Below are 25,120 nucleotides of genomic sequence, written 5' to 3'. Positions count from 1 at the left end.
CAAGACCTCTTCTGAACCAGAAGAAGTTGGACGTGGTGGCATGTGCATGTCTTCTGAGCTTCCTGGGAAGTTACAAAGATTGTGATCCAGGCCTACCTAAATCCTGTCTCAAAGGTGACTGGAGGAAAAAGCCTTGGAAACAGAGCTCAAGTGGTAGAGTATGTGCCTAGCAAGAGCAAGGCTCTGATTTCCACCCTCGTACTGCTTCAAGAAAGAAAGAAGAGTGAAAACTCAGAGGATACATTCAATATCAAGAAGGAATCATTTGACTTTCCTCTAGGTCACCAATTTTTTTAATTTTATGTTTTCTGCGGTGAGGAAAAAATTAATGTTAGTCAATTTAAAAATGATTCTAGGGTTCAGAGAAAACATGAACATAATCTCTCTGCGTGTGTAGATAAATCTATTAGTAATAACCCAGTCACATTACCTTAGGGAACCATTCAAGAATGGACAGGGTGATGGGAACCAGATGCCCATGTAACATAATCTATTCACATCCACCTGTGGCAGTGAAGTCTGTCCAGTGAGGTGGATCCTGACTTCATTGGCTCCTGGCTACTATAAATGCCCTTGTCATGTAAAACGTTCAAGTCTCCAGCTTTAGGTATTTTGTAACCAACTGACCCTGGAATGGAATCATACATGAATTGCTTGTATGACCTGTGTAGAAAGGACCTAAATTTTAGGTCCTTCTAGACTCACTTCTATGTTTGAAAGTAAGTTTAGACAAATTAGTCAATGCTTATACCCTTTGTTCCCTTGTAGGCTTGAATGCAAAAGTAATGAGGTGTCTTGAACATCACTTGAGGGAGAATCTGACTTAATGTATCTCACTGCTAACTCTTCAGTTATTTGTTGGAGTAATAATGTATTAACAAAAGGAATCTTGATCCCAGTATAATCCAGAGAGATTCTAATTCTTAATACCTACTCATTTTTTTTCAAACATAAACTTCTAAATAAAGGAAATCCCACACAGAGATGTTTTTCTCTGTTTCAAACTGAAATTTCATATTTAAAATTTCTTCTTCTTTTAGCCATATTTTGTGAGAAGCAAAGGTGAGATACTTCACAAAAAGATATCTCTTGCCAGGCACCAGTGGCTGACACATGTAATCCTAGCTACCCAGGAGGCTGAAATATGAGGATCACCATTCAAAGCCAGCCCAGCAGAAAAGCCCATGAGACTCTTATCTCTAATTATCCACCAGAAAACTGGAAGTGGTGCTGTTGCCCAAGTGGTAGTGCACTAGCCTTGAGCTGAAGAGCTCTGGGACAATGCCCAGACCCAGAGTTCAAGCCCCACAACTGACCAAAAAATGTTATCTCTCATCTTATTGTAGTACTGTACATCACACAAAAATACTTGATATTACTCTTAGTCATTAATGGACTATTGTCATGGCACCTGTACTCAATATCCAGCTTTGAACTCCCTCCACCCTAGCTGTTACTTTGTGTTTTGCTTCTCCTTGGAATCCAGTCACCCGACCTTAGTTCTTTTTCCCTCATCTTCCATTTGTTGCATTGCTCGTCTTTCCTTAGTGCCTGCTTATTGTGTCTGTTATTGATTTCCAGTTTCACCTCTATTGTCTTAGTTGAGATCTCCACCTTTACTCTGGAGTAGTCTCATCACAGTCATTATCTACATAAATGTTAATTGTTGTTACTATTTTTTTTTGTTTTTTTTTTTTTGCCAGTCCTGGGGCTTGGACTCAGGGCCTGAGCACTGTCCCTGGCTTCTTTTTGCTCAAGGCTAGCACTCTGCCACTTGAGTCACAGCACCACTTCTGGCCATTTTCTGAATATGTGGTGCTGGGGAATCGAACCCAGGGCTTCAAGTATACGAGGCAAGCGCTCTTGCCACTAGGCCATATCCCCAGCCCCTGTTGTTAATATTTTTTAAAACAAAATAAGTTGCAACCTCGTTAACAGAATTCTCGAGCCCATATAGAATTTCTGTACTCTGATCACACATAATATGTTGTACATTGGCTCAGGTCAGTCATTCTGAGAATCCCAGTGGCTCCCAGTTTGCTTATGTGGCTGGGCTTATGAGTAGGAGCTGCTCTGGCTTTGACTCCATCTGAAGTATCCAGCATGGTAAACTAATATATACTCAAAGACTATTGAGTTGAAATTAATGCAGTTAACTAATATGATACCTGCTAATCTGTATAGAAAGGCAGTAATTTTTAATATAAAACATAGATTTGTTTCACTAGGCCATGCTGAGAAAATGCCTTTTCTATTATAAAGAAAAATCAGTAGGAAATCAGTAGTTGGATATTTTCTGCCCTTCTACTTTTCTCATCTCCTTGTGGCAACTTCCTTTCAGGATATTTTGCAAGTGTACTCAAACTCACAAACTATCCACGTCCTAGGAGGCAGGTCTGTTAACAGCAGCTTATGAATACAATTTGAACCAGGAGAGATTGGTAATGGAAATTTTGACTTAGAAACAAATGAAAAATAATACAAGAAAGAAAGTGAGATTGAGTTCATTCTACATATGATTATGTAGAGAAGAAAAGTAATATAAGAAAGAAAGAGATTGAGTTCATTCTATGTATGATTATAGAAAGAAGGGATATTTTTCTCTAACTTTGGTGTTTCATTTGCATCCTAGATATTATGCTCATTTTAACTTGATTTTAATGCATGTAAATATGGAAATAAATGTTTGCTCTGAGTAAGAAAACAGATTTCTCTAGGGAAACAGAATGCTCTATGAATCTTGTGAAGAAAAATAAACATGCTGTCAATTACGCAATATGTATAGTATATTAAGATCTGGGTGTCCTACTGAACATTTTTTTAATGGGTAAATAGATATAACCTCTCCTTCCCTTCCCTCCTCCTACTGTCCCTCTCTTCTTCCTCCTCCTTTCCCCAATTCTTTTGTATTCTGGATTTTGCATGTGAGTCTGTGCACACACACATTCATGTTCTCTGTCTCTGTCTCTTTCTTTCCTTCTCATTGTTAGAATGGTAAGTTGTCTTTTCAGATTCACTGTTAGATGTAGAAAAATAGCTTGTTTCCATCATTTCACTCATATTTTTCAGTTGGTCTTCACATAAAGTCATGTGCTTCTTGTTAAATTTTAATTGTTTCTGTAACACCTCTGTATTTGTGATCTCACTTTAAGATGATAGTAGCTCCAGGTACAAAATATGCCATGAAAAGAGAATGGTGGTGTTTAGATTTAGATTCCTTTGCTTCAGTTCAAATAAAGATTAAAGAATTAAGAAGAAAATATGATCAAGTATTTGACAGGGTAAATATGGACAGATGTACCAGAAAATAATGATGATTAATAGCAGAGATTTCTGAGCCAAGAACATGAGCTTTTGTTTCAAATAATACTCACTTTGTGACCTCCAACAAGTTTCTGAATTTCTCTTAGCCTAAAGAACTTTGCACCGTGAAACTGATAATAAGATCATTTGGAAGAATTAACCAAAAATATGAGTGTATATATAGCTGACATACTTTTTTAAATACCCAAGATACATATACTGCAGATTTAATAGCTATTATCCAAAATGCTTGAGTGATTTGGATGTCAGGTTTGTGTGTTGGTTGGCTTTTTTGTATTTGGAGTATTTTCAAAAACAATGAGATACCTTAAAGAGGGGATGCAAATCTAAACATTCATTTATGTTTTCTATAATATATCTTACACACACAGCCTAAATGTGAGTGTACTTTCACATACTTTGAATATGCCTGCATTCTGGCTATGACCTATTACATGAAGTCCATCCACTGTGGAATTTTCCAGTTATATTCTGTTGGTACCCAAAAAATTGTGAATCCGGAAGTATTTGCAAGTTTCAGATTAGAAGTGCCCAACCTTTGTTCTCTATTTACCCATAAAGACTAGAGGTTAACATACACTGAGCAAGCTCAGGCAGGTGAGTGATAAAGCTGGACTTGAAATTCCACACAGAGCAGAGTGAGTGCATACTATATGTTTTCTAGTGTTAGCTAGTAGCATTTTCATTGGACAGGATTTGTTTAAGAATAACTTCCACTGGATTGATTTCTAACTTTCCACCGTGTTTATGTTTAAAACTTTTTGATTAGGAAGTAACTTTTTATTATGTATAAGATTGTATGTGGAAATGAAACCGTTTAATATCCAGTATTTGAGTATCTGTTTATGGACTATTCTACCATTTGGGTCTTCTTATGTAATATTAGTACATACAAGTCAGCAGCTTTATACATAAATCACCCTTGAATGACATTTGGTTCTTTCAGCTGAAAGAATGAGAATTCTGTGAGAATTCTGTGGATTCAATGATACCTATTAAGTTTGCTGCTAGCATCCTTTCCTTCTCCTTTGATCAAAATAATGAAGGCCATCATCTTTTTCAGTTAACAAAAGAAGGAATGATAGGAGGGAAGAAGAGCTCTGATTACTTTCCTGAAAATGCTGACTAACTTCATGGCCTGTGCTTCCCTAGGGGAGGTGGTCCTTCTGATGAATTTGCCTGCGGACAGTCCTGCCAGTGGAGGACAGCACCTGCCTGATGGCAGGACTGTGACCCCCACCAGCACCTTCACCCAGCAAGACATTGATGAAGGCATCGTGTGGTACAGGCACTCAGGAGCCCCAGCCCAGAGTGACTCCTTCCGCTTCCAGGTGACCTCTGCCTCCTGCCTTCTCTGAAGTCTTATGCAAGCTGTATTCATAAATGATGTGGGCACGTTTTTACCATTTTTCATCTGAGGGAAGAAAAATGCAGAATGGATTTTTTTATTTTAAATCTGCCAATTCAAATAACTCCCTGACCCGAGTCATCACAACAAACAGAAAGCAATTTTATGTTAGAATGGCCAAAGTATTCTGAGAAAAATATAAGAATACTATCTGGAGAAAATAACTTTTGAATGGTCAATGACTAGTCGCCATCTTGACAAGATGGTGAGGGTATGAACAGCTAAACTCAAATTGTTCGGATAGGACCTCTATCACTTATTAGCTACACAGCTGTAGATGAATTACTTAGCAATAAGTTACTTATGCCTTTATTTCTTCATCTGTGAGATAAAGTTCTTAAGAGGATTTGAATTAGCACATGTAAACCATTTAAACTTCTACCTGACAAATAGTAGACACTACTCAAGGGTTTGTTATTTCATGAAAACCAAACCATAAGGAGACCCATAAGCAACTAAAGAATAGGCAAATAAACTGAGTGCATTCTCTAGTCTTTGTGACTATAACTAGTGCTGATGACCCACTCCTGTAATTCTACCTACTAGGAAAACTTAGAATGGGAGGACTGAGTTTCAAGGCCATCCCAGGCAGAAAAGTTTATAAGATCTCTTCTCAATTAGTGGTGTGCATCTGTCAACATAGGAGGCTGAGATCAGGAGGATCGTGGTTTTAAGCCAATCTGAGCAGAAAAGTCCATAAGATTCTAGCCCACGGAGGAAGTTAGACACAAAGGTGTACAACTGTAATTTCATCAAAGACATGAAGCTTAAATGTATTCAGATTATGGCTCAGGTTCACTCAGGGGTGGGAAGAAGACCTTATCTTAAAAATAAATAACAATAAATAGGGCTGGAGGTATGTATGGCTTGTGATGTCACACCATCCTAGCAAGTATGAGATACTGAATTCAAATACCATTGCCACCAAATAATAGCAGTAATAACAATAATAAATAAAGAATTTAAATCCACTTGTGGTACTTAAAATCATTTCCTAAAGTTGTCAGACTTTAAAGGAAATCAAGCCAGTGAAATATTAAGAAATATTGTAGGGTAATGAATAAGCATTGATACTACCTTGTAAAAATTATCAACTTCTGTTAATTTAACTTATGTGATACAAACAAAAATTATATTCAAAAGAAAACTGATTCCAGCACTTATCGATCATAAAAGCTCCCAAATAAGCAAACAAAATATTTAATTCAAGAAGAGAAACAGAAGGGAAGCTCAAGAAAAGTGAAGAGAGATTCCAGAAGGATTCGTTAATTATAAAATGCTATGTAATAAAGATTATAAGACTTGACTTTATGAGGAAGCCAAGAAAATTGAAAACTCGTTGACAAGTACAATTCGGAAATAATCAAACAGAAACACAAAGGACTATGGAATTGTGAATGAGAAAGAATATTTAAGCAGGAGTATAGAAAAGAATTAGGTAAAGCGTCAGAGAAAATATACATGTTCGTTGTAATTATTGCCAAGCCTGAGACTTTCCCTTTGTATAGGACTCCAAGTGGGAATGAACTAGCCATAGAAGCTCATCTTGTTAAAAAAAAACACCATCCAATCTGCTTCTGATGTAGGATTTACATCACAATGACGCTGTTGAGTTCCTATAGTATAAATGATGTGGTTTTCCAAAGAGCAGGTTCAGATAAATTTGGAAACCATTAAATCAAGATTGAAGGCCCAGTGGATGAGCAAGCTCTCTGTACCCTTTGCCCAAGCTAACTTTTCGTTTTCAGCTTTCATTCTTTGTACTTGGAGGGAAAGATCTCAAGCAGAGGAAGTCACCCCAGAAAAGTAGACTCCATAGATCTGCCTTAGCCGCCACAGGGGTAGAGAAAGAGTGTTGTCAAAGTGGACCATTGTTCTAGAAGGGAGGGGGAGCATCTAAGTGATGGCCTAAGATGATACTTGATTGCTTTTGCAAATTGGTTTACTACCATTAGTAAAATAAATTGTAATAAATAAATAAATAAAACAGTAAAATAAAAGGATCTTTATAAAAAGATAGAAGTTACAGATGAAAGAGGGTGAACTCACCAGAAATTAAGAAATGCTACTGAACATTACTACTTAGAAAGTGATTCCCCTTGGAAAGTCTTCACATTTTTGACACAAAATATATTTAGAATTGTTTGAAACTGCTTTCAAAGTACGTGGAGTATTTAGTAAACTGTCTCCATACAAACAGTGTATCTTTTTTTTTCAAGAAGTAGATTAAAAAATACAGCAAAATCGCCAAAAGTCACTCTGAATCAAGTCTAGTAAAGAAAAAGAGTAGCAATTATTTTTGGTTAGGAGAAGGAGTAATTATGAGGTAATGAGCTCAGCTTTCTCATGTGATTTGTGCACTCCCTCTGAAGACATTCCAAAAAATGCATTTTGAATACTGACAGCTCTTTATTGCAAGTATGAAACAAGTCTCTGAGATTATGTTGTCTTGGACATAAAAGTGTTTGTGTTTGTTTATAAAGACTCATCGCTTTATAGGCTTACCTCGTACTTTGATTTGAAAGGCACAGACAAAATAGCCATGTGCTAAAATAAATGGTTAGCAACTTTTCCCATTTATCATCTCAGTGTCCCTAGAGGATTTCAAACGAAGAAAGATGCTGTTCTAATGGTCCCCCCCTCCCACTTTTTTTGTTGTTCTTTAAGGCAGGAAATGCAATGTAATGAGTTGCATAGATTTAATTCCATTTTAATGGTGATGTGCTGTCATGAGCCATCAAAACATCCCATCTGCTACTTTGCATGTAAGACTTGGGATTTATGTAAGGCAAGTGGCATTTTTAAAATAGAGATGGTTTGGAGAGAGGAAAGCGCTCACATTCACAGTCATTCTGGGTGTGGGAAATAGCCTTGCTTTTGGAATATTCAGATCATATGGACACAACCTCAGGGGATGTGGTTTTGAAAAGACCAACATATTTTACTATCAGTGTCTTTACTGGGAAGCCAGACTGATTCGCTTGCTCAGTAATATGCCCACATTTCACTACCTGCCCAATGATCTGATCCTTTTCTTGAAAAGATAGAAGAACATATTTCCCCTTTTCTCAATTTCTTAAAGCTACAATGTAAGTCATCTTGGTCAGTGGAAAGTTTATGAACAAGCCAACCTGGTTAAATATTTCCATTTACTGGCTCTGCCACTTTGACATATTGCTTTAATTTCTTGACCTCCAGTTTCTTCAACCAAAAAAAAAGGAGATAATAATATTAGGTAGTGAGTAATAAGAAGATCACCTTTGAAAGCAGCTGGTATAACATGGAGTCTGTGCTCAGAGGCTGATGAATTACAGCTATTGTCATGAATATCATTTAGAGCAGTGTTAAGTCTCCTTGAAGACATGGATATTCTGAAATTTAACCCTGCGCCTGATGTGATCAAGATGAAAACTGAGGAGACAGTTTTTCCTCTGTTTGGAACAACTGCCTTCTGCCTCAGACTTGCAGGACTCTGTCTCCTGTAATAGGACGTTCATGTAGCTACATGTAGTCACACGAGACTTAGCAGATCGTGTGACAAGCCTGTAGGAGAACAAAGAGTAAAGGAGGGCTTTCCTCTCAATATCTGAGAAGGAGTGTGAGAAGCTGCCTTAAAATAAAACACATCCTTTTCAGCATTTTGAAGCAAGGAGTAGCTAGTTTTGTGATAACTAACCTAACTGAAAATATTGTTAGTCTTCTTTATAATGATGATGGCTATCATTTGTCATTTAGAATCTACATCTACTTACCTATGCTAACGATAAGAAGTGAACTTAAAATTGTGTGTAATTTACTCATCACAATGTATAATATAGCCATCAAAAAATCACATTGTTAGGGTTAGGGATGTGGCTCAAATGTTAGCGCCAGCCTAGCGAGCAGGAGACCCTAAGTTCAAACACCAGAAATTATGCTATCAAAAATGTTTGCTGGGGGGCTGGGGATATAGCCTAGTGGCAAGAGTGCCTGCCTCGGATACACGAGGCCCTAGGTTCGATTCCCCAGCACCACATATACAGAAAACGGCCAGAAGCGGCGCTGTGGCTCAAGTGGCAGAGTGCTAGCCTTGAGCAAGAAGAAGCCAGGGACAGTGCTCAGGCCCTGAGTCCAAGGCCCAGGACTGGCCAAAAAAAAAAAAAAATGTTTGCTGGTTGGGTGCTGGTGGCTTATGCCTAGAATCCCAGCTACTCAGTAGGCTATGATCTGATTATCACAGTTTGAAGTCAGCCCAGGCAGGAAAACCTTGAGACTCTTATTTCCAATTAACTACCAAAATAGAGGTGGAGCTGTGACTCAAGTGGTAGAACACTCAAGTGGTGAGAAAAAGAGGAAGTGTCTAGGCCCTGAGTTTAAGCCCTAGGACTGGCTGGTGTATACACACACAAAATAGTTTTTTTTATATATATATATATATATATAATTTTTTCTAGATTATGAGAGCCTAGATGATTTCTGTGTCTTATTTTTACTGCCTATATTTTCAGAATGACTAAAGTAGTTATGTATCTTTCCTATAATTACTAAATGATCAACACCAAATAGAAGGGCAGGATGAAAATTGCACTTCAGGAGTGCATAGCATTCAATGTGATGGGAGAAGCTAAATGGGTGCAGCATGTTCTGCCTGCAGAAGCTAAGAACTCACCAAGATGACTTTGTGTTTCAGGTGTCCAGGGTCACAGATGCCCAGGCCCATCCCCAGAGCCGCTTGTTCAACATAGCCATCTTACCGCAGACACCAGAGGCTCCTAAGCTCTCCCTGGGAACTTCTCTCCACATGACCGTGAGTTGGGTGGGGTAGGCTTGGGATTTGAACTTGGAGGAGACACACAGCAAGCTGATGGGATTTGATGCAGTGCCTTGGTTTGGGATGTAGTAAACGTGTTGTACAAAATACAAACCCAGGAGCTGGGAATATGGCCTAGAGGTACAGTGCTTGCCTCGAATACAGGAAGCCCTCAGTTTGATTCCTCAGTGCCACATATATAGAAAAGGCCAGACGTAGCACTGTGGCTCAAGTGGCAGAGTGTTAGCCTTGAACAAAAAAAGAAGCCATGGACAATGCTCAGGCCCTGAGTTCAAGCCCCAGGACTGGGCAAAACAACAGCAACAAAAAGCCCTAGAGCCAACAAGAGAAGCCACATATGCATTCTCACATCCTATTAACTTAACAAACCAACATTCCCACAGTGAAAAAAAGATTCTGTGGAGTCCATGATGACCTTGCACCCTTTGTACAGCATCTCAGGCAGTTACATCCTTAAATACTTGGAAGAAATGCCAGGCTTATGTCTATAATGAACACTGCATGGGTATAATCGTTTAGCCAATTATAGTACCATCTAGCTGAAAAACCAGTTATATCCACTTTGTTTTATAAAAGCCTTATTAGAACTTTACCCTCATACTGTTACAACTTCCCAAAGAAGTGCATGTCAGTGTTGAATTCAGAGAGATCAGTGGCAATCAAATGTCCAAGTGACAACTTCTCCCGTTGAGTAGGATTGAAGGGCCATCGCAGAGAGCAGGGCCCCAGCTCTGAGGCAGACATGGAAGACCCAGAGGTGAGGCAATTACAAAGAGCTCTTGCAGACTGGAGAAATACTAAGGGTTTTACCAGGCCATAGAAGATCTTATGCATGGTGTGGGAAGGAGTGTAGCATATGAAAAGATTTGAACAAAGGTATTAGTAAATTTAACCCTCTGTCTAGGGTGGGTGGAGTGCCAAGTCCACTGTTCTAGACAGAGCCACAGCCTGTAAACCCTTGTAAATTAATTACTATGTATCTGTACGTTACTTAGCGCCCACATAATTACACTCCAAAGCAGTCTATCAGCCTTGAGCCACAACAAAGAGAGAAGAGATAGTTGTAGAAATTATGGGTCTGGGGCATGACAGAGACATAAGGGGAAAACAGAAAGTTTTTAATGAATAACTGGTATCGGCATTTCCACCATAAACTGTAATTTAAAGAAATCATAATTCAGCAGCACTATAAAGTCTATAATTCATCATTCTGACTGGAGGAACTTGGATCCAAATTTTCTATAAACTGTACAAAAAATGTGCATATGCATTTCTTGCCAGATGCTACTGCAGTGTTATTTTGATTTTAGAAGGGGAAAAAAATGGGTCAGGAGCCAGGAAGATGGTGCTATTTTACTACATTGCTATGAACCTCTGATGAAAATTTTCAAGTTGTTTCATCTATAGAGTCTTAGGCTGCATGCTTGCAAAGAAGTTCTGCCCAGTTGAAACTTAGACTATCTCAAAAGTCAGTTTACTGTAAAGTTTAGCTTTTCATTTTGTGTGTGTTAGTACTGAGGCTTGAACTCAGGGCCTGGGCACTTTGTTTTCTTGCTCATGGCTGGAACTCTCTACCTTTGAGCCATACCTCCACTTCCAGCTTTGGGCTAGTTAATTGGAGATAAGAGTCTCAAGGAGTTTCCTGCCCAGGCTGGCTTTGAACAGTGAGCCTGGGATCTCCCTCTCCAGAATAGCTAGGATTCTAGGTGTGAGTCACTGATGCCCTGCTGTGATTAGTTTTTTTGTTACAGATATAGTTTGTATTTCTTTTGATGTTAATTAGGGCCATTGTAAGGTATACTTGTAATCTGTGACAAAAACTTATTCTCAAGTCAGTGAGTGGGACTCATCTAAACATACAAGTTTTGTGCATATTTAATGATAATATTATGAATATAGGATAAATGCATATATTGTGTAACCATACATGTATTCAGTCATCCATTCACAAATGCTTTTTTAGGTTTGTTTAATTTTTTTTGTTATTGTAAAGGTGATGTACAGTGGAGTTACAATTACATAAGTTAGGTAATGAGTACATTTCTTTTTGAATGGTGTCACCCCTTGTCTCACTTTCTCCCAGTTTTTCCCTTCTGATGCCAGCCCCTCCCCCCCCCACAAGTTGTATAGTTCACTTTCAAAATAGTGGTCTAGTGAGTGAGCTCTTAGTTCATGCCAAGTACTGTGGAAGACACTAGGGACTCAGTGACTTAAACACAGTCTCCATTCTCAAAGACCTTTGTGTCTAAGAGAAGAAACAAGCAAATAAATAAATAAAAACAACAACAACGGTGAAGTACAGAGATAAATGCAGTCGCAAAACAGTAATAGGGACAAATGGGAGGCTTCTCTTATGTAGGGCATGGGAAAAAAGTAGGGAAGGTCTCCTCCAGGAAGCAAATGGATCTGATTGTTAAATTCTTTCAGGATCTGGGTTCCTTCTCATCTTAGGCTCAATACTATATTCAGATCATCTGTGGCGTTTATTAAAATACAGACTTTTGGAACCCATTGAATAATTCTACAATTCAGTAGTTCTTTTGTGGAATAAAAAAAATGCATTTCTCAGATTTGCAAGTGATGCTGCTTGCTGTTGCTGAGATCATCACATTTAAAGAATTGGTAATCTAGACTAGAAATTGGGGAAAATTTATCCCAGAGATCGGGAGTATCCATGGGGTGCGGGGAAGATGGGGAGACACCACATGATGGAGTTGAGGTATTATGGGGAGTTATGTATGATTACATTCTACTTTCAGAGCAACCATTCACCGAGGTGAGGAACATAGCGGGAAAGGCATGTCAACTGGAATTTGGGTTTTGCTCATGAAAAGAATGCTAGAGCATAGTGAGTAAAGGGCAGGAATAACCAGTGTTACTTCAGTGCTACCCTTGTATTCATGGTAGGCCATAGCTCATGATGGCCCCTCATATACTGTTGACAGGAGTTTTCTGTGTGAGTTTGAAAGCCATTGGAATTGTCATTGGGCAGAAGTCTAATAACGTCCTTTGTGAAGGGTTCAAGCTGGCTGAAATAGCCTAGAAGTGAGAGGAGCACTTGGAGGCCAGTGTTAGAATGCAGGGGAGAGGCTGGCTTAGAGTGAAAGCAGTGGGTGGGGGAGAAGGGTTTAGATTCTCGATATATTCAAAGGTAAGATGGATATTATGAATACCATTATTCTGTAATATTCTTTAATGAACAGATACATTATGAAAAACATCTTCTGTAACAAAAATTGCCGTGAAGTCTAATCTCTCATTTCTTAATTGATAAATATTGAACATTTCAAGTAGGCAATATTAAAATTGATCATACTTTGATATATCTCAACCTCAGTATTGCTTTCTTCAGAGAATTAAATCCCCACTTCCTCCACCTTGTATTCATTTCTACTAGTAGAGAAATAGCATCTATAAATTCTAAAGTAGAATATCTATTATCTTTACTTGAGCAGAGTCCATGATTGTTCTCTCATCACTTTCTTATCTAAGATGCCTCTAGGCTTTTTAAAGTATTCTATAATACTTAGAATACTCAGTGATTGTGATGTTTTTGAGGCTAGAAGGTGGCAGACTGTACGGAACAGCCTGTACATTTTGGTCCACATATCTGTGCTGGCATAGTTGGGCTTATATTTCTAATTTGCAGTCCTCATTTTATTTTAGGGGTGAGAGAGAGAAACTGCTCTTCATAATTCTAATTTTCCTTGCTCATTACATTCCAGACCTGAGCAAGGGCCTGGAAGATGACTCTTCACTACCAGGGGGTTGTCTTAACCTGCAAATGCTGCCTCTCCCCAGGACAAGAATGCCCTGGAGACAATTACAAGCAACTGCAACTCTCCATCTTTTTATAGTTCTAACTCTAAAAGGAGGAATACCACACCCTACTCCATGAGCTGAACTCCACTTCATCCTTTTCTAAATGGGAACATTTTATTTTCTGAGAGAAGCTTCATTTTGAAGAGCAGGAGAGCATGTAAGGCTATAACCACCTTCAGGGATCAGTTACGAGGAGCCTATGATAGTCAGGAAAGTTAGTTGTGTTTTAAGACGGTTTGCAGGACCGAATCAGGGGCCCTTGTTCAGATTAGGATTCACTTGTCTCCTCTCCACATTGTGTTTTTGCAGTGGCTGGCCCCAGCGCACTGTTAGACAGAGCTATGAGGACATGAATCTTTTCTATTTTCGTTTTCAGTGCTGGCACTCTTCAGAATTTGTACATGCACAATGAATGGCTAGTGAAAGCCATGTACACATCAACCTCTCAGTATTCATCAGGCCTTGGAAACTAGAAGAGGAAAGCAATATTTAGTTCTTTTGAATAGCAGAATGTAGACAAAGAGAAATCCTGACCATTTTTATGTTTTTTTTTAAATAAATAAATAGCTCTTATACCTCTGAAGGCAAATGGTGAAATCTGGGGTATTTGAAGCAGACGCATCTTTAGCCCTTTGAGACCAGAAAGATTCCAGTTCCTATTAGCAAGCCTGAGGATAGGAGAAAGGTGCTAAAGAACCTCTTGATTTAAAACTCTCAGCTGGGTGTTTAGAATTGCTTGCCACATTCAACCTTAGCTCATAATGATGTGGGCCAGCCATGAACAGAATGGCCAGCTATGATGTCTAATTTCTAACAGCGTTCCACTGAATGTCAACTCTGGGAAATGTACATCTATGAAGGGACACACACACACACACACACACACACACACACACACACACACACACACACACACATCCCAGTATGTACTAACAGAAAATTTAGGGGCTGAAGACAGGAGAAAAGAGCCATGATGCAAGAAAACCTGAAAAGGCCTCTAAGGCCCCTATATGTTCTTGAGGCTGGGCAAATCTGTAAGTCAAGAGCCCAGACTTTTCTCTTTTTATGTTTTGTTTACTTGTGGTGCTAAGGATCCAACTCAGGGCCTTGCACATACTAGGCAAGAGCTCTACCATTGAACTACAGCCCCTGTCCTCTCCTCTCCTGTCCTCTCCTCTCCTCTTTTCTTTCTTCTTTTCCTTTTTTTTTAATGCCCATACTGGGGCTCATACTCAAGGTCTGGCATTATCATTTGGCATTTTCACTCACAACTGATGCTCTACCACTTAGGCTACACCTCTACTTCTGCTTTTTGCTGGTTAATTGCAGCTAAGAGTCTCTCAGGCTTGCCTTTCTCGAATGGCTTTAAACTGTGATCTTCAGATCTCAGCTTCCTGAGTAGCTAGAATTACAGGCTGAACCATTTTTTTCTGGGCTCCTGGTCCTTTTCTCTTGACCTCTTGGAGACATTTTTATTAAGCATGGATAATTTTAAAGCCCCAGTAGAATTTGTTTTTATTTTCTTTATTTTTCCTCTGGCTTTTGTTATTACCCCACAATTTTTTCTTCTAAACTTTGTGCAGGCTCGGGAAGATGGCCTAACTGTCATTCAGCCTCATTCTTTGTCCTTTGTGAACGCTGAGCAGCCTGCTGGAAAGATTACATACAATATCACTCTACCTCTACATCCAAGTCAAGGTAAGATGTTCGGTAAAACATCTTTCCAGTGATACTGTTGCTTTGAGATTGTGGACCAGCCCTAAAATCTCTGGCATTTTACTGTTTGTCTGCATAACAATAATCATTGAGATTTCAGGAAAGAACTAGTATTAACACTGCATGCTCCTGTCCTCTAGTTTGGAACTAAAAGAGAGAAGGACAGGTGCAGATGTTGGCTTTGGTCCTGGCTGCTGTCCTGCAGAATGTCCTGCCACTGAATTGGGTACCCCTCTTGCTCAGTGTCAGGATCAATCACACAAACGCATTGTCTCTTGAGACAGAAACACCCTGACGATGTTGTGACAGGTGAGCATATCAAACTGAGCAAGTGTTAAGGACAAGATCTACCAGAGCCCCAAGAGGGCTGAGCTATCTATATCTAGTTTCTTTCACAATCGGATTAGTCACTCCTCTTCTCATCAGCAATATGGAAATGTGGGCCCCACCATCAGTCTCCAGCCTTAGATTTCTAAACACTGGGCTTAACCCATGCCTAACCCTCCCAAAAAGGAGATTAGATGCTACTATAACAGTTCCCTTCTGCCTTTGACACTGCTTACCCAAAATCAGCTGCTGCCATTATCAAATCCCCAAGGAGAAATTAAAGTGTAAAAATTAAACCCCATGACCCTTTTGATAAAGACCAATGAAGTTAAAAGTCTAGACGTCATCTTCTCCTTCTTTGATCTGGGGCGGGGGTGGGGGGCCGGGAATGTGGCTTAGTGGTAGAGTGCTTGCCTAGCATGCATGAAGCCCTGGGTTCCATTCCTCAGCACCACATAAACAGAAAAGGCCAGAAGTGGCGCTGTTGCTCAAGTGGTAGAGTGCTAGCCTTGAGGGGGAAAAAAAAAAAAAAAGCCAGGGACAGTGCTCAGGCCCTGAGTTCAGGTCCCAGGACTGGCAAAAAAAAAAAAGTAAGCAGTCTTTCTTTGATCAGCTAAATTGTAGCTAGTAGTTCTGTCTGCAATGCCAATGCTTTCAAGCCAACAGGCAGGACTGTCTTTCTGCAGAATGGCTGTCAATCACTCAGCCTCTTGCAAGATGAACTAGTTCTATACCAAGCCCCACATGTGCCCTCCTTCTGAAGAGTGAATAAAACATGGAAGATAAACACAGCATCAGTCCAGTGCCTGCAAAATTTATGAACACTAGCAAACCTGAAGCCCTTAAAGCACTGATCACAAGCCAACTTCTTAGAATGATCAAGATCTGTGCTACAGTTGCCAGAGTTCCTCCCAGAGTCTGAGGCAATTCTAAAGCAACCAAGAAAGCTGAGAAAAAGATCTCTTTACGGCCTCATCAGAAGACCAGTCTGTGAGAATCTTGCAGGGACCTTGACTTCAAATAGAAACTCTGTTGTGAAGGTCTATAGTTATGGTACTGTGCCCATTCCTTCTGGAATTATGTGCTTTAAACTCTATTGGGGCAATGGTTCTCTTCTTACTGTAGAATCAAGAGCAAATCTGAGATGTGCTCTTTCCTTGAATCATTGCAGAACAGTGACAAGGAACTACCAGGGAGCAATTGTTTCTGGAGGATACATCTCCCACCTGTTACCAAGGCAGGCTTTGTGGCTCTGACTGTCCTGTCAGTGTGACAGTTACAATGGATGTTCATGCTAATCTCTTCGTCTCCAGGTATCATCGAGCACAGGGATCAGCCTCACTCTCCTATCCAGTATTTCACACAGGAAGATGTTAACCAGGGCAAAATCCTGTACCGCCCTCCTTCTGCAGCCCCCCACCTCCAAGAGATTATGGCCTTCTCCTTTGCTGGTAATGAATGTTCTCATCTGCTTTGAGATATACAAACTGCTGTGTGTGGATCTTCCCATGCAACCTATCAGCCAATATGTGGCTTAGGCTGTTGCATTTTCTTTTTTTGCCCATTAATTCATGCACATAGGTATACTTTCAGTAAACTGAAATTCTGTAGCTCCCACATGCCAGTCACTGAAGGAGGCCTTGGTGATACAGAGGTGAGAAAAGAGAGGCAGAGACCCTTTTCTTGGCCTGCGTGGGGATCTAGGGATGGAGGCAGGTAGAATAAATAACCCCAGTAATGAATGTTTATTTGAAGACTGAGATAAGAGCCCTGGAAAAGAGCAAAAATTTTAATGGTGGAATTAAAATAACAAGACAGATGTTGGCTAAGGGCTTCATGGAAGATTCCTAGAGAGAAACTGTCAGAGAGTAATAGTAGAAACTAATGAAGGTAAGTGTGCCTGGTGTCTGTTGAGATGGTATGAAGAGCATTCCTGAAGGAAGGGCATATGCCCCCTGAGCAGAGGCTGTGGGAGTAAAGAGTGATGTTCTGAGGATTGAAAGAGAGTCGATCATGCCATGAATCCTAGCCACACAGAAGGCTGAGATCTGGGGATAGTGGTTCCAAGCCAGCCTGACAAGGAAAGTACATGGGACTCGTATTGCCAAGTAAGCAGAAAAAAACAACTGGAAGTGAAAATATTGCTCCAGTGGTAATGTATCAGCCTTGGTTGAAAAGTTAAGTGACTGTGCCCTGAGCACCAGTACTGAAAGGAAGAGAAAAGGGAGGAGGAAAGAAGGGAGGGAGGGAGAAGCAGGGAAAATAAGTTAGTGTGAAAGAAGAGAAAAGAAAGAAGAGAAGAGAAATCCTTTAAGATGTGTGCGCCATAGAACATGAAAATTGGGTGGCAGTATTTTTGTAAAGTAGATTTATTCCTTTTGTAAAGTAGATTTATTGTGATGGTGGGTGACTGGTGATGTTTTTCCTATTTGGGGCATTTTTAATTGACATAATATTTGTACATACTTATGGAGATAGTATTACACATGCATACAAAGCAAAATGATCATATCAGAGTTATTATTAATAGGCCTCAAAGAAGTACAGCTGATGTTCTTTTGTGGTAAATGTAACATGGGTAAAATACTTAGAGGGTTATTTATTATGATAAACATATAAAGTACTTGCCATTATTTAAAAAGTTCAATCATCCAGAATGTAATTAGATTGAAAATCACTAAGGGTGTGTAGAGGCCACTTCTCTAAGGAGTACCCCTAATGTTTAGTAACTGGGTGACTAATAGCCCATGAAAATGTTCATGCTTCCCTATCCCCTCCTTTAGGAGACCTACTTTACAAGAAACTCAGATATCCTAAGATTAGAGGAAAAGAAAACATAACGACTGTGTTTGCATTCATTTCCAAATTTGCTGTACTTACCTTAGTTCCTAGAGTCTCTTTATAGAGAGCAGAGCCCTGTTCTATATATTCTACAGGATAAATGCCACAAGATAAATCTTTCACATGGTTAAAGTGTGTAAATCAATGTCCTGCGCATCACTCAATTCTACAATGGGATTGACCCACCTAGAGTACTGTCAGTGATATACAACATCAACCACATTTGCCAATTTGTGGGATTTTATGTCCTGATAAAATGGAATCTGAATGAATGTATTATAAATCACTCCAACAGCCATGAGATAAAATTATTCTGCTATGTAGTTCCTTTTGCTATTTGAAATTAATGCTTGCATCATTAAATTCAACATAACATTAGCAGATGATCTACTGATCATTCCTTCCTTCAATCAGAATAATTTAGAATAAAACATCTTTTGCTTCCTAACCTCTGTCCCATATTTTGTGCTTTCTCTATTGGCACTGATTCAAAAATATTTCCTAAACTGATTTCTTTCTTACCCTCCTAGGTCTCCCAGAATCAGTAAAATTCCACTTCACAGGTAAAGCCTTTAATGTCAGTTTTATTAGAATACAATGCTTTTTCCTTTCTTTACTTGTTCTGTTTGCTCCCTTCACTGTTACATTAAGCTAGTTTCTAAATTGTATTAAATCTCACATGTTCTTCCTTCCAAAATAATCACATGGTTAATAGTATCTGCAAATCAAAGGTGCTAAAATTGATGTTATTTAAGCCATAATTCAAATCACCTTAATGTTTATTTCAAAGAAATAATAGGGTTAATATCTTAGACTCTGGATGCAGACAACCTGAAGTTCAGCTTGCTATGGGAGTTTTTCAGCTTCCTTAGATCTGAGATCTGAAGTCATCATTCATCAAAAGAGATAATAATAATAGTAGTAGCAGCAGTAAAACTTTCAGCACAGTTATTGTTGTATAATGATTCCTGTGTTACACTCAGCTAATATGCAGTGGCTATACTTAGGGTTTTTGTTTTAATTGTCTTTAAGTTGTTTTACAAAGGGATTTCAATACAATATGTCAACATGTTTATGAGAACAATGTATCTTGATCAATGTCACCCTCTGTTCTTTCTCCTACTCCACCTACCTCAATTTTACCTGGTTCTATTTTCACATATGTAAATTGAATATTATAACTACACGTGCCTACCCTTTCTCTATTTGTCTCTTCTCCCCCACCTCAACCTCATACCCCTACAACTTATACTCCAGCTTCTTGGTATTTTGCTAAACTGTAAGTTGGTTATTCAAAGGAGTTACACCATAGGAATCCTCCCTTGCATATGCCATACTTTAGTTGATATGTTTGTGTATATGTACTTCATCTTGAATAGCCAGTTATTGAATGTTTCCACACTGGAGAGAGAATTCCTATGACCCACAGTGTGAGCTGAAAACTATATACAGAATTTGTCAGCACCCCAGGTGTAGTTCACACTGCAAAAGAAGCTGAGTGCCAATCAACCAAAGCAGAATCAGACCTGGTGTCCATGTTGAAGCAACACAGGGATGAATTTTCTTACCAAATTAGACTAGTAGTGAGTGGAATCTTTAAGTAACCTTAGTTAGGATTGATGATTCTACTGGAAACTTTCCATGTGTCCTGTTGTGTAGTTCATGTAGGAAGAAGTCTGGATGGGACAGAAAATTCCAGCCCTTCCTTTCTTTGAGAGCTAAAAATCACACTTGAATCACAAGTAACTTCTAGTATTATGCCCATGCTGATATGAACTCATTGTCTAGCCCATTCTTAGTGTCAGACCACAAAGTAATTTACATAACCAGTAATAATGTAAAACAATTTCACCTTTTCAAAACAACTCAAGAAATATTGTCTTTTTACCTTCTAAAAAATAGATATTATTTTCAGTATTCTCAAGCTTAGGATACTAAAGATCACCAAGAATAAATAATCTGTCCAGGTTTCCACTACTGGTGTAAAAAGCAGAATAAGGATTTTAACCTAAGCCCCTGACTCAGAATATGATGTGTTTAGTATGTTTTTGACATGAAAAAACATGTGGAAGCAAGCCACAACTTTTACCTGAAAGCTTGAGTAGGTGGAGGTTAAACAATCAACTTCTCTAGGACTTTTTTATTTTAGCCTCTTATACAGAAAAGAGGGATGGGCCTTGATTTGTCCCTAAATTACCTTATTTCCTGCCCAAGATCTCTGTTTTTTGTTTTTGTTGTTGGAGTAGAACTTTTATAATCCAGTAACAAGGAAGCCACCCCCTTTAGGAGATTTTGTGAGGGAGAATTGTAAATTGGGCAGATAATGAACTAAAGCAGCAACAAGCTCAAGCCCTGACATTAAGCTATCAGAAGAAAGAGAAAAGCTCATTTTGGTTAATCAGTTAAGATGAGAAAGAAGGCTGATGTTCCTTACTTGACTGTCTTCATGACAAGCATAGATGCTCTGGGGAACACTTCTGAGCAAGGAACACACATGAGGCAGATGATCCCCGCAGGAGGCTTTTAACCCACAGAGGCAGTTTGGCTTTCTCAGAAAAATCAGAAACATTGCCTAAAGAGAGGGCTGGGTATATAATGGCTATCATTTTTATGGTAAGTCCTTATTCTTGCTTGCAAAACAGTGAATCTAGCTGGTTTATTTTTCTAGGTATGTAATATGTTGTGGAAAATAACTTACTTCCATTGTAATAGCAAAGCTGTGCCTTGGTCACATTAAACAGCTGTGTGATAGGCCCAAAGCTCTTTGAGTTTTAAGTCCTGTCTTTTTCTTCTTCATAAAATAAAAATGTTAAACTCATCCCAAACATCCTTCCACTCAAAAGGAGAGCAAAGCCAAGGCCTACTGGCTATATTCCTAGCTTCCCAGGAGGATGAGTTCTAAGGATCATGGTTCAAAGCCAACCCCAACAGGAAAGTTCCTGAGACTTATCTCCAATTAACTACCAAAAGCTGAAAGTAGATCTGTGGTTCAAGGACACCAGCCTTAAAGAAAAAGCTAAGGGTCAGCATCCAGGACCTGAGTTCAAGTCCCATCCAGCAGTACACACACCAGAGTAAAGCAAATATGAATGATAGCAATTATTGATTTTTATTTAACATGGGGGTTCCTTACTTCCAGGGTCCTCCCAAATCCACTTAAATGTATGGAAAAGTTTATAGTATATTTTTTCCACAAACATTCATAAGCTTAGAGCCATCTGTCCCTATTTGCGATCACCCAGAGGAAAGAAGATTGAATATAAACACAGAAGCAGCAACAATAAATAGTTTTTACAAATGACTGAATATCCAGTGTCCTAAAACCATTGTTGTCATGCCTGGTGGTGTTACTTCAGGACTGCTCTAGGACATGGGAAGTGCCTTGTAAAGGTTAGCAGTGTTGTTGAGATGTTTCAAGGATAATTAATACATATCTGAAACCTATATGGAAGCATTACTAGGAGTCACTGAGCAATGCCTTGGTTTGATTAAAAAGAGGACAGATTGATACTGACTTGCTTACTGGACCTAGAGGAAAGTACCAGTATTCCTCCAAGCCTAGCCTGTCCAGAGGGAGTATGTTGAGAAAGCAGAAATAAGAGTGAGGGGTCAGGCACTTCTTTCTTCATTTCCCTTAGTTGGTGAGTGTTCTCATAGGTGCAGGTAATCCAGGGAAATAAAACTGTAGGTCACTATTTTTCTCAAAAATTATGAGATTGTGCATAATAACCAGGTTAAAATTGAATTTTCTTCCTTCCAAACCAATATTATGGCAGACATTTTCCATGTTTTTACAATTATTTTCTAATGATATAAATACATTATTAAAAGAAAGTATTAGCTGAGTGCCAGTGGCTCATGCCTTTAATCCTAGCTACTCAGAAGGCTTGAGACCTAGGGGTCAAGGTTCAAAGTCACCCCTAGCAGAAACATCCCCATGAGACTCTTATCTTCAGTTAACCACTCAAAAGCCAGAAGGGGAGCTGTGGCTCAAAGTGATAAAGCTCTAGCCTTGAGCAAAAGAGCTCAGGGACAGTCCCTAGGCCCTGAGTTCAAGCCCCATAACCAGCACAAAAGAAAAGTTTTTCAGGAATACCAGAGGATTAACTGAGTTAGAAAATATTTCTGTAAATAAAAATTTATCAGGATCATGTAAGAGTATATTTTGCATTACTTTCCACTAACATTTATCAAAATCACTTGGTTGTTCAAGTACACTCTTAGAATGACTTTGGTGGTATGGTCCTTTGTCCTTTTTCTTATCCATAGAAAAAGCTTTGTTAGGCTAGTGCACATAATCTTAATTGCTTGCTTACTTTTTCCATCTCTAAGGATCTTTTAAAGTGTTAATAATAATAATTTGAAAAGGCTTCTAGCTATGTGTTCGTGGAAACATCCTGAAGATTACCAGACTGCAAGTTGGTTTATCTTTATGTGCATGCTCATGTGTGTTTACCTTCCTAGTTTCTGACGGACAGCACACAAGTCCACAGATGGCTCTCACCATCCATTTACTTCCCACGGATAGGCAGCCACCAGCATTTCAGGTCACAACTCCCGTGCTCAAGGTCAGCCCAGGAGGCCGCACTTCTGTAGGTAAGGTCTGGGACCCTAGAAGAATCACAGCTCTGGGAATGGTGATATATTTTAGCAGTAATTCCTTTTCAAGGTTCTTAATAGTGCCTAAAAAGCAGTGACCTCCTTTCCCAGAAATGTGGGCATTCTTATTCAAATAGAAGCAGCACAGGGAGAAAAAATAAACCCTTCCCAAGCCAACCTTGTGATGGAATGCAATACAGAATTTATTTCCCACTCTGCAGGAGTTTGATTTGTTGTCTTCACTGAAATATAAAGTAGCAGAGCAGAGAGGAGAACGAAGGGGAACAGATTGCAATGACTGCTTTTGTTTTCTATTTAGAAAGTAAGAGGAATAGGAGAAATGACAAATCACAGCAACCTTTAGAAGAGTTGGTCCAGTTGCTTTGAATATGACTTTAGATACTTCTTGGTGTGTTTACTCTTTAGAAGTTTGTTTCTTCTTTTACCATGTTACTGGCAAATAATGGGCTGATGCACTCTGTAGACTCTTATTTGGTTTCTGTGTATGGGGATTTGTTGAAAATTAATTGTTGGGGCCAAGTGAGCTGCTCCATGGCTATAATCTCAGCTGTGCAGGAAATAGAGTTAGGAAAATCATGCCCTGAGGTCAGCCCAGGTAAAAAATGTGAAACTGAATAATTTGAAAGCAAAAAGGGCTCTAGGTATAGTGCAAACGTTAGACCACTTGCCTCCCACGTGCAGCACCTTGAGTTCAACCTCCAGTACCACCAAAAGAAAAAGAAAGTTACCAAATTTATATTCAAAACTGTCATTTTTGTTCTTTTAATCACTTTTGTGATGGCCCATGTAGCCATCATTAAATGTGGCTTTTCTGGGGGATTCAGGAAAATGAGAAGAAAATAATTAAAAGCAAAACCAGTTTATGGGAGTATTTTCTGGAAGAAAAGCTGCCTCTGCTGTTAAGGACTGACCTCCATCTGCCTTTCTCCTGTGGATGCCCTGTTTGTGTGGAAAAAGTGTTCTGAGTTCAGAACTACCTAGTATTAAGTGAAGCTTTTGGGAAAACTTATTTGCAATTTGTGGATTGACTATGTTGTCAGCTTTTACTATTTTGCTTGAATGGAATTCAGCAACATTCTTTGATAACATATTGCCCCCAACTGGCCTCCAGCCTGGCCTGAACGTATGCACATATGCAGAGTATACAGTTGGTGCAGTCCTTGTTCTTTCTCTTCATGCTTTCTTCTCCTTGGTACAGGCCTGCAAATGGTAGGAAGAGGTGCTGAGACAGCCCTGACAGAATTCTTCTTTGAACTTCAGAAACCTCCAAAGCATGGTGTGCTGGTTAAGCACACAGCTGAGGTCGAAGCGCCCATGGCTGCAGGTATCTGAACTCTGTGTGTGTGGCCTGCTGAGGAGATATTTTTCTTCTACCACTGGTTTTACCTGAAGTCTTTGCAGGATAAAACTATGAAGAGGGACTTCCTTTGGTGTTTTTGTCTGTTGGTTTGACACTTCTGCTCATTGCCATTCCCCACCCTTCACACACCCCTAGTTCTACCCTAAAAATGGTGAAACTGCTTCCTGAAATGGTAAGTGAAGGCTGGTTTCTAGAACTTGAATAGATGTCTTTACACCATCACTACCAGGACTATCCACTTCTGTTTCCCTATTGCTTTTTCCTGCAGACTACTTTGTGTATCTTAGTTTATCAGGTGAATCTTTACAATCCTTTTTGCATTATGACTCTGTGAATGTTTGTTTTGTGTATCCATTAAAAATGATAATGCATGGGGCTGGGGATATAGCCTAGTGGCAAGAGTGCCTGCCTCGGATACACGAGGCCCTAGGTTCGATTCCCCAGCACCACATATACAGAAAAAACGGCCAGAAGCGGCGCTGTGGCTCACGTGGCAGAGTGCTAGCCTTGAGCAAAAAGGAAGCCAGGGACAGTGCTCAGGCCCTGAGTCCAAGGCCCAGGACTGGCCAAAAAAAAAAAAAAAAAAATGATAATGCATTAAAAAAGATAATACATTGTTGAAGTATTATCTAAGCCAGGTAATAGAGTGGAGATATGACCAGCTTTTTAAGATAGTATTTATAGTCAGCTTTTGCTGATGATAAAATACATATATTGATTGTTTCAGAAGTACAGAAGAGCACAAAGAACACAACATAATCTATTTTTTAAACTGTAAGGGCTTGTTTATAAAAATGAATATTCTTCCTTCAAAGATAGTCACCCAGGAATGCCATATCTTATGGCAATAACAGTCTGTAATCTTCCAGAACCTTGACATGGTTTCTTTTAG

General features: G+C 39.3%; 1 protein-coding gene across 6 annotated transcripts in view; it reads left to right on the top strand.

Annotated features, from left to right (window-relative positions):
* Fras1 (Fraser extracellular matrix complex subunit 1) overlaps positions 1 to 25,120 on the top strand; it is a 423,435-nt gene that overhangs the window by 302,677 nt on the left and 95,638 nt on the right. For 5 of the 6 annotated variants that reach the window (XM_048364092.1, XM_048364089.1, XM_048364088.1 and 2 more), the window contains 7 exons: positions 4,477 to 4,655; positions 9,402 to 9,518; positions 14,948 to 15,062; positions 16,721 to 16,858; positions 18,779 to 18,811; positions 22,713 to 22,844; positions 24,067 to 24,192. In XM_048364092.1, the coding sequence (XP_048220049.1) occupies positions 4,477 to 4,655; positions 9,402 to 9,518; positions 14,948 to 15,062; positions 16,721 to 16,858; positions 18,779 to 18,811; positions 22,713 to 22,844; positions 24,067 to 24,192 (840 nt within the window). The remainder of the gene's footprint in view (positions 1 to 4,476; positions 4,656 to 9,401; positions 9,519 to 14,947; positions 15,063 to 16,720; positions 16,859 to 18,778; positions 18,812 to 22,712; positions 22,845 to 24,066; positions 24,193 to 25,120) is intronic. The other variant, XM_048364090.1, reaches the window with a different exon arrangement.

This window comes from Perognathus longimembris, chromosome 16, assembly GCF_023159225.1.
Source record: "Perognathus longimembris pacificus isolate PPM17 chromosome 16, ASM2315922v1, whole genome shotgun sequence".
In the NCBI taxonomy this organism is placed as follows: Eukaryota; Metazoa; Chordata; class Mammalia; order Rodentia; family Heteromyidae; genus Perognathus; species Perognathus longimembris.
This window is presented reverse-complemented; position numbering and strand designations above follow the sequence as displayed.